Genomic DNA, 9968 nt, shown 5'->3' with positions numbered 1-9968 from the left:
GATGAATTGATTCATAATGCTAATTTTAATATTTATCAAACCAGTGGTAGGAATGAATTTTTAATGCAAAATAACTATTTTGGTCTAAAAAATTGAACAAACTGGGCTTTCAACACTGCATAAAGCTGTATGAATCCAACCTACTGTGCAGGGGAATAATGGATTCTTAATTGAATCTGTGCCTGAGAATGGAAGAATGATTTTTAAATGGAAAACCTCACAGAGGCGGAGAGAAATAAGTTTAGTCAGATAAATTATTCTAGGAGAAAGAGCAAAACCAGGCCAGAAAATGGCTTTTTCTAAAAGACCCAAATAAACCCAATGCAGCTGACAGCTGGCAAGTCACAAGCACTCACCCACCTTCCTGGCCTTGGCAATGTCATTTGGTCCTCATTCCTGTAGACCCAAATCTCCAAGGTGTCTGTCATGGAAGCCTGTCTAGCAGGTCTGGGACTCTACTCACTTATTTCATTCTATTACCGGCATCCCAGGACATCCTACCCAGAGTTCTCAAAAGTGATGCAGGCAACAACTACTCTCCGCTTTCAGGGCGAGCAGAGAGCCTGGGAACGATCTAGTACCATACAGCTCAGAGATGAGAAAACCGAGGCCCTGGGAGGAAGGTACCCAGCCCAGAGAGGTCACATGGACTTAATGGCTCTAATCTCCCAAGGTAAGTGTTTTGGCAGATTCGTCAACTCCATCTCCAGCTGTGAGGACCCAGAGCCATGTTGTAGTCTCAAGTACTAATTAAAATCAACAGAGAATTATGGACATATTATTTATAGGAAGGAGTGAAGGAATTAACAAGATCGTGAAAGCTGGGACACAGAAGACCCTATCCACTGAGATTCACATTTTACACTCAGGTTTTATTAAGACAGAACATAGGGTGAGGATTGGCGAAGAGCTAGACTGATGGCCGGCAGTCGAGTCGCTGGAGCTCTTGCAGAGGACCCAGGTTTGATCCCCAGCACACAAGGGATCCAATGCCTTCTTCTGGGCTCTACAATCACCAGGCATGCACATGGTGCACATATATACATGTAAGCAAAATTCACATACATTAAAAAAAAAATCTAAGGGGGGAAAAGGTTGCAGGTAATATGTAGTCTCAACTTTCCTGGCAACGAATAGGACTTTAGCTGTAGTTAGTCTTGATGGACCATAGTTACTAAAGTCTCTTGCATCATGACAGAAACGTAAGCCCACACCTGGGAGGTAATACCACCATCACTTAGGAAGATCATAACCATCTTCCAAACACATCGGCTGCTTCAGGGCACCCTGTTTCCAAGGCCTTCTTTATTATTTTGAGTTTTAACCAATAATACCCAGTCACCAGGTCTTCCACTGGGTGTCAACACTGGAACGGAAACCCATGAAAACCTTTTAAAAAGATGGTGTTTTGATTATTTTGCACGTTTCCTACAGCAGCTCCACCATACTGCAAATCAAACAGCTCCCATGAGGCCTGGCAGTGTGAATGAAAATGCTGCAGCCAAGGACCTCCCAAGCTGCCGGTGTGCTGGGGGTAGTCACTAGCTGCTCTCTGCCAGTCTCCACTCCTGCACAAGGATGAAATGTAGTTGGCTCTCTCTGCAGTGTGGACTGCTAACTGGTCAATCAAGTTCCAAGAAAGAACTGAAAAGAAGTTCATCTTATTATTTTATGTTTGTGCCACTAACAGCCCCAAGGGGGAGAGTCTGTGCAGACAGAGCGTTCTCCATGGATGATCACTAACCACTACACAAGGCAGGGAGAAGAAACATCACATAATGTTGTTCAACAACACCATCTTTATTCAAAAATATATATCTATGAGACATTTCAGAATATACTGCTGTCACCAATGGCAGCCTATACTTCTAAATAAAGTCCTAAATTAATATACAAATTTAAGCTTTAAAAATATCCTTTAAGAAAAACAAAAACAAAGAAAGACTGAAGACTTTCTGAGGAATATGACCCTAAAGGAAAGATCCTTGAGGCCTATGAATGTCCTAAATAAACACAAAACCAGAAGTCACCCACCCCACCCTCCAGATCAACTCTCAGGGACAAGAAGTTTCATTTAAATTAAACAAGGGAAGTAAGCACACAGCTGGGAGACCTGGGGTGAGGGTGGGGTACGACAAGGAAGGTTAAAAACCGAAGCATTTCATTAAAACGAAACCAACTTGCTCACAGTTAGTCTGCTGGAGCAGGTGTTAGGAGGCCAACACATTCATGTACATAATTGCCACAGGTTCACTTCTTGATCTTGCTGTAAGAATTATGCACTGATTGCTAGTCAGAGATGCCGAAGGATAAAACACAGCCGTGAGCTCAATCCATTATGTTCTCGTCTTTTCTCCTAGTGAGAAGAGAAGAGCTGCTACAGCTCTTGTGGTCTGGGGCTGTGGGAAAGAAGCAGTGTCTGAGGAAGGTGTTGAGAAATGGTGTGGCCACGTGACATTCCAGTGGCACCCCGTGTGGGGAGGTGTCCCACAGCAGAGACTGGGATTTCACTGAGTCAGTGCTGTCCTGTAGCCTTGGGGAAAACAATGTGGACAGAACAACGGGCAGAGTGAGCGAGGGAACGAACGGCAGCCTGCACTCAGAACAACGGCTCCAACAAGACCAGGCTCTAACGGGAACTCAGTACCACCACTGTCACCTTACAGCAGGGGACGGCTTCTCAGACTGCGGGCTGCCCAGACTGCTGGCTGCCGACTTGGTGACACACAGGCTTGTTTTAACATGTAAAAAAAAGTGTGCTTGTTTGGGTGATCCTGAAAACAGCAACTCCAAACAATGAAGCTCCTCAGGCCCCCTTCACTGAATTCCTTCTTATGGCCTTTGGACTTCAGCTTCGGGTTATAATTCCTATCACACTAGTAGGGCAAAATGGCTTCTGCCCTTTCCAATGTCAAAAATAAGCCTGCCAGATTAGAATGATTTTTCAGGTCTATGCCTGAACTTTACTAGACGTAAGATAAAAATCCTAACTACATCATTCAGTCATAATGTCAGCTGGCATGATAATGGAATTAGAACCCCAAATTAGTCTCCCTATGTTCCCTTCCTCTGCTGGAGGTGAGTTGTTTGTATGAATACTCTTCTCCTTGCATGGGAACATGGACGCACAGAGTGGCATGAAGTGCCTGGTGTGCTCAGTGTCCTATCTGCAAAGCTGATCAAGTTTAGTCACCATACAGTGGATGAATGCCCACATGGTGGAGTCAGTGTATACTCCAGTCCCCAAAAGACGGGTAAAAGCCCAGACTCCACCGGCGAGGGCATGCCAACCCGGACAGCTGCCTTCACAGCACCAGAGGCCAGAGGGCCCTGCTTTAGGGAGGTGTTCTGATACTGGGGACCCTTGAGAAGTGTGGCATGGGAAAGCTGTGGGGAAAACCAGGCAAATGACTTGTGATCCCTGTCACTCTGTACCTGTACTGTGACTTTATGTCCCAGGTCAGCTTTGAATCTTATTACTAGATTCTCTAGATTGCTTGAAAAACAAACACACCTAACCTTGACAACACTTCTCTAGTAGTTGGGTCAGGAAGGGTCAGCAATTTGGCAAACTGCCTAACGGCTGTGCTGCCAACCTCGTGGGCAGATGGTAGCCAGGAGATCCAACCTGAGCCTGAGTCCCTCACTGGGAGCCTGTTCTGAACCTGGCCAAGCCCAGCTCAGAAAGAGGCTCTTCCATGACATGTGCTGTCACTTGGGGCAAGATTCTCTTGAAAGCTTCCGGAAATACACATGATTTTCATGGCTTATGGGTGTAAGAGGGAGCTAAGAATGGAAACGCAACAGGGGCATGAGAACATGAGTGGAGGGAGAATCAGTGTTCTTAGCAAACACGAGTCAAAACTGAGTCCATTTGCACGGTTCAGAACTGTGCTCAGGAGGGAGCCGGAGAGTGAGAAGTCAGGGTTCCCTGCTTCATTCCTGAGGCGGATGCTGGCTGAAGAGATGGAGCCAGGGCCAAACGGCTGTCTCCAACAGTGACTTGCTGCTTTTCTCTGGCAAACACGGGAACCTGGAGCATGACACCTGTCCTAGTCAGTTGAGAAGAGGTCACCGGCAGAGGGCAGAGGTGCCAAGCCCCCTGTGACGTTGGGCAGCAGCGAGAGGTCTGGCAAACTCTGAATGTGGGACTTGAGTTCCTTGCGGACCTGGGTTACTCGTGCGAGCTTCTGTTTATACTCCTAGAAGACAAGGGAGACACTGGGTTACACTGTGCAGGCGGCTGGGCTAGCCAACAGGCCAAGTCAGCCAGTCCCACCCACTGCTCTGCAGTCCCCAAACAGACAGGCCCTGCTCCTGCGGTCTATCACCACACTGCAGCTACCACCCACCCAAAGGGCCAGCTTCTTAAAGAAACAACCAGTTTGCCAACCTGCTGAGAGCCTGTGGAAGAACACCCAGCCCAGCACACGAAGTTGGGAAGTAAAAAGCAGTGACATATTTGTATTCTCTTAACTGGTCCTCAACAGTTGTATAAAAATACAGGTGTTTACATGTTCTTGAGATTTTGAGGGCTTCATCTACACCAGTGGTTCTCAACATGTGGATTACAACTCCTATCTCCAAAAATATTTTCATTAAGATTCTTATATTTTTGGTTGTGAGTCTAGCCTTTAATGGCTGAGCCATCTCTCCAGCCCTTCATTAAGATTCTTAACAGCAGAAATGAAAATAACTGTATGGTTGGAGGTCACCACAACCGCATTGAAGGATCACAGCATTAGGAAGGTTAAGAACCACTGCTCTCAACAAAGCTAGACAAATCATTATAAAATATTTACATTACACAATTTTTGTGTTAAAAGCTTATAGATCACAGCAGACTGATCACTCATAAACAAGATCTCCACATGATCAAAATACCCACCTGTCACCACCTGGATCCAAGACCCCTTTACTGCCATAATCCTTGAAAGGGCCTCCTAGGAGTCTGTGCTAGTTTCTCTAGGAATGCTGCCAGCCTTACCTCCAGAGTCTAGTCCCCCCATACCCTCCCACTGATAAGGTACAATGCTGTGGGATGGTCTTTCTGTATGTTGTGAATATGTGTTGCTACTATTGGTTAATGAAGAAGCTGCTTTGGCCTATGGCAAGACAGGTTATAGCCGGGTGGGAAATCCAAGCAAAGACACAGAAAGAAGAAAGGCAGAGTCAGGGGAGACGCTGTGAGCTGCCAGAGGAACAAGATGTAATGGAACACAGGAAAAGCCACGAGACATGTGGTGACACACAGATGAATAGAAATGGGTTAATTTAAGATGTAATAGCTGGCTAGCAATAAGACTGAGCCATAGGCCAAACAGTTTGTAATTAATATTAAGCCTCTGAGTGATTATTTTATAAGCTGCTGTAGGGCCAGGCGGGAAACAGAAAAGCTTCCAGTTACAGTACAATGTGCCTGCCCCACCATCCCCACAACTGCTCAGTGCCCAAAGCATTTGATTGTCACTGATTCCAAACTCATTCTCCCCTTCCTGGCCCCTCTGCACAGACCACTGTCCATATAGTCTATTCCCTCAGGACTCCCCCTCCCCCCGCCCCCGCTTCTCTTGGTCCTAGCAAAGGCTGCTTCTGCCCCTCTACCTACTGGCTGAGCTCCACCTGCCTCAGAAAATCTACTTAGTGCCTAGGGAAGAGGTGTCGTCCCCCCCCAAACCTTTGCTCTACAGACCTCCCATGCTGGGTGAGCAGATCCCAGAAGCTGCTGCATGTTCACTCACCTCAGTCACATCAGACTTCCACAGTCCTGTACACTATGATTCCCAGTGAGAGAAACAGGACAGTTTTTTCTGTCCTCCACTCACAAATACCTCTGATACATCTATATGGGAAACCACTGGGCTATGTGGGGTCTGAGGCTTAGAGACTCTTAGAGGCTTATTTTTCCCCCACAATGCATTTTCTAAGAATAAGGAAGTTCCTGAGGCCGGGCCCATGCTGCTTGAAGACTTTCTTAGAGGAGCCTCACACACAGTACTGGTTAAGACTCAGGGGTCAGGGGTTAGCATGTTTTTGCCTGTACCATCCTGTTTAAGACATGTTTCCTTCTTCCCAAAGTGCAGACATAGCCTTTACCACGAAGCTCTTCCTTTAATTCTCAGTTCTTTGGGGGGCAGGGGTAGGTGAGTTCAAGACAGAGTCTCACTATATAGCTCTTGCTTTCCTGGAACTCACTGTGTAGACCAGGCCAGCCTCAAACTCAGAGATCCACCTGCCTCTGCCTTCTGAGTGCTGGGATTAAAAGCGTGCATCACCACAGGCAGCAGTAATTCTCAGATCTTCAATGCCAAATACCTAGGTACACTAGGGAGGCAAGCTTAAGGGCTTACGTCAACTATTAATGAAGACTCTTCCATCAAACCGGAAAGCTCTGGACCTATATGCCTCTCACTCCACACCCACCACACCCCACAGTGCCCAGTACAGTTCACAAAGAACAAACATGGGTATAGAAATCTTCTTCAAACTTGACTTCAGGTAGCACTTTCACTCCTGCAATGGAAGCTACCTTCAAGCATGGGCTCTCCAAGGCCAAGGTCCCCTCCCTTTGCTTGCACCAACACTTAAGTGACATTTGTCAAAGGCATCAAGCCAATGGTCTTTTTCTGGACATGATGCATTTACTAATCACAGCACTTGGAAGGCTGAGGCAAGAGGATCACAAACTTAAGGCCAATCTGGGCAACAGAGAGATCCTGTCTCAAAAGCAGAACAAATCAAAGACCTAGCAGGTCAAGAGGTTTAAATAATCAACAGGGTGAGCAGGGATAGCCTCTGAGTTCCCAAACACAAGTCAAGACTGCTGACTGCCTTAGAATAAGGGCCCCACAGAAGGATCCAGCTTAGTGACTGACAGGTGACCAGGTCAAGCTGTAGCTGTTGTCTTACAGGTCACTGAGCAGATGTGAAGAGTCGGGCTTTCCAAATAAAGTCAACTATAAATGCTATCATGTACTAACAAAACATTCAAGAACAAGCCCAAGCAAAACTAGCCCAAGTGCAACTTCAGCCCACACTTCCAATTCTGTTCTGATGCTCCCCAGGCAGGACAGTGCCGCCCACCCCCCACCCCCCGCCACTAGCTGCCTTCTCAGTTTTCTCAGGTTCTGAGCAGGGACAACAAGTGCTCAGGAACTCTAAGAATCTCACTTCACAGCGTACAAGCCAGCCTTTCCTCCTGGCAGTGTGTGGTCCTTAAGCTGTTGCTAAAAGACTCCCTTGGAAAAAAAGTGCCCCTGGCAACTCCTGCCCACTTCCACAAAGCCACCTGTGGTGATTTGAATAAGAATGGCCCCACAGGCTCATATATTTGAATGCTTGGTCACCAAGGAGTGGCACTACTTGAGAAGGACTAGGAAATGTGGTCTTGTTGGAGTAGGTGTGGCCTTGTGGGGGAAGTGTGTCACTGGGGTGGGCTTTGAGGTTTAAAAAGCCCACACCATGCCCAGTTCTCTCTCTGCCTGCGGATTAGGAGATAGCGCTCGGCTACTGCTCCGGCGTCATGTGCCCCCATGTTCCCTGATAAGATGACAATGGACTAAGCCTCTGAAAATGTGAGCAAGTCTCCAATTAACGCTTTCTCTCTTAAGAGCTGCCGTGGTCAGGGTGTCTCTTCACAGCCACAGCACAGTGGCTCCGACAGCACTCAGACCAGCTCCCTATGAAGAGGCCCACTGAAGTGAAATGACTCCAGAAGGTGGAGCTTTCCTCTTCTCTTTAGCACAAGAGCCACTCTAACAGGGCGCGGACGGAAGCACAGGCTAGTTGTTTAGAGACTCGGTGCTTGTGTGTGAGCCTGACCTACCACCCATGCCTCCCTGCTTGGTCTAGGCTATTGAGAAATTAGGAGCCACACCATGCACACCCCAGGATGCTGCTTCTGCAGTGCCCTGACAGCTGTGTTCTCTCCTGCAGCTTCCTCCTAGACACAACTCCCAGGCCTTTGCTACCCTCTTCCTTTACATGTACCCCCCTCCCCCAAGAAGCCAAGGCAAACTCCAAAGCCCTACCCTGTCCTCCCACTCGGGCACACTTCAGCCCCAGCTATTGCGGCCAGCCTGCCCACCAAACATCAGTCAAGTCACACCTAACCTACAGCCACCACCTGAGTCAAAACCCAGGGGCTATGATAAGCTTCCAGGGTTTCTGTGGCTGCCAAGAAATGTTTCACATGTAGGCAGCCTAAGGTGTGTTCTGAGATAATGCCTAGGATTTATGCTCCTGACAAAGCTTTGGAGTCTTGCCTCACAGCCACAAACTCCAGGAGAAAGGGCATTAACATCCCTGGCTGACACTGTGAACTCGAGCACATGGCACAGGGGATGAAGTGCTGAGGGAGCAGGGCTTTCCACATTCTTTGCCTTTTATGGCCAGGGCAGTAAGCCAGACCTGACATGCTGCAGATGAGCCCTGGGATAAGGGGTTAAAAATGACAGGGCTGACAGCTCAGTGACCTTTCTACAGGAATTCCATTTTTGAAACAAACAGAATTATAAGTGTTTCCTCTAGCAACTCATGTAAGAAATGCGGATCAGAATGCGAGCATTCTCAAGCTCATTCTCTCCCTGGCTGCACTGTTTACATTAGTATGAAGATTGGGCAGGCCTGAGTTGCTGAAAAGTAGCAATGAGGCCCCATGGCTGTCTCCTTTATCACATTTGGCTGTGCTATGGAACAGAAGGACACGGTTCCTCCAAGGTAAGAATCATGAAGGAGTATCATGCACAACACAGTTGATGAAGGGCCTTGCTTTAAATAAATGAGGCACCAGACCAAGCTTAACTCCAAGAGCCACTCTGTTACAGGAGAAACTGGCCTTTGAGGCTCTGTGGTAGAATACTTGCCTAGCATGCACAAAGCCTTGGCTCTAATCCCAGCACCAGGAAATGGAAAAAGAAAAAAGGAAGTAAACTTTTACCTGGATATGATTTAACCTAACCCATGTCCTCCCATGGCACCAGAAGGCTTAGCCTCCATTATGGCTCACATGACCTGCACTTACAATCACAGCCTTAGTAAGCAGCTCTACTCAACCATCCATCCGGCCAGGAGAATGCATGTATGTCTTTATATTCGACATAAGAATGCTGCTTTAAATTTTCTGTCAAAGATCCATGTGGAACAAAAATCATCACTAACCTGTACCTCTCTCCCAGCCAGCTCCAGGGCAGTTACCACATTTCAAAACGATACACTCTGGGAGCCACAGCAGAGCTGGAGCTGCTGAGTAAGATGCTGGGGAAGATACAAGGAAAAGGAGAAATTGTGGCTGCATCCCCCGCGCCTGGGGCCTGGTCAGCTTCATTACTAAAGCCAATGATAAAAGTGCACACAAAACCTTCCAAAAGGACAAATGGCAAGATGGCCACCAGAGGAACGCCTTTGAACCCCCATCCATCCATCCATCCATCCACCATCCATCCATCCATCCGAGCATCTTTCTGTCACATGGCAGGGAGTTTCTTAAACACTGGAACATACAAACTTTGTCTGGGTGCTTCTTTTCCCCTGGCAACCCTCAAGTTTCTACTATCACCATAAAACCCCCAGTCTTAGGGCTAGAGAGAGGCTTGGAGGTGAGAGCACTTGTTGCTCTTCCAGAGGACCTGGATTCAATTCCTAGCACCAACATCGTGGCTCACAACCATCTGTAACTCTATTTCAGAGAATCTGACACCCTCTTCTGGCCACTGTGGGCACCAGGCATGCACATGATGCACAGATATACATGCAGACAAAACATGCATACCCATAAAAAAGAAAATAATGAAAAAAAAAAAAAGTCTGACAGGGATTTGCATGAATGAAGGAAGAATACAAAGTTATATGCCTATACATACATTAAGAACACTGTAAAGGACAAAAATAAAATTAATTTTAGGATAAGGCAATTCTTTCTAATTTTAATGTGGTGATAAAACTAAACATTCGCAATTTAAAGTCACAGT

At 47.0% G+C, this 9968-nt stretch overlaps 1 protein-coding gene across 5 annotated transcripts in view; it reads right to left on the bottom strand.

The window, feature by feature from the left end:
• Positions 1-1781: 1781 nt before the first annotated feature.
• Rprd1b (regulation of nuclear pre-mRNA domain containing 1B) overlaps positions 1782-9968 on the bottom strand; it is a 47362-nt gene continuing 39175 nt past the window's right edge. For 3 of the 5 annotated variants that reach the window (XM_006984132.4, XM_006984131.4, XM_076571084.1), the window contains exon 7: positions 1782-4202. In XM_006984132.4, the coding sequence (XP_006984194.1) occupies positions 4053-4202 (150 nt within the window). In that variant the 3' untranslated portion in view covers positions 1782-4052. Of the gene's footprint in view, positions 4203-9159; positions 9256-9968 lie in introns of all 5 variants that reach the window. The other 2 variants (XM_016002652.3, XM_076571083.1) reach the window with 1 other exon arrangement.

The sequence above is a fragment of the Peromyscus maniculatus genome, chromosome 4 (genome assembly GCF_049852395.1).
Source record: "Peromyscus maniculatus bairdii isolate BWxNUB_F1_BW_parent chromosome 4, HU_Pman_BW_mat_3.1, whole genome shotgun sequence".
Taxonomy (NCBI): domain Eukaryota; kingdom Metazoa; phylum Chordata; class Mammalia; order Rodentia; family Cricetidae; genus Peromyscus; species Peromyscus maniculatus.
The sequence above is the reverse complement of the archived record's forward strand: the minus strand, read 5'-3'. Positions and strand labels throughout refer to the sequence as shown.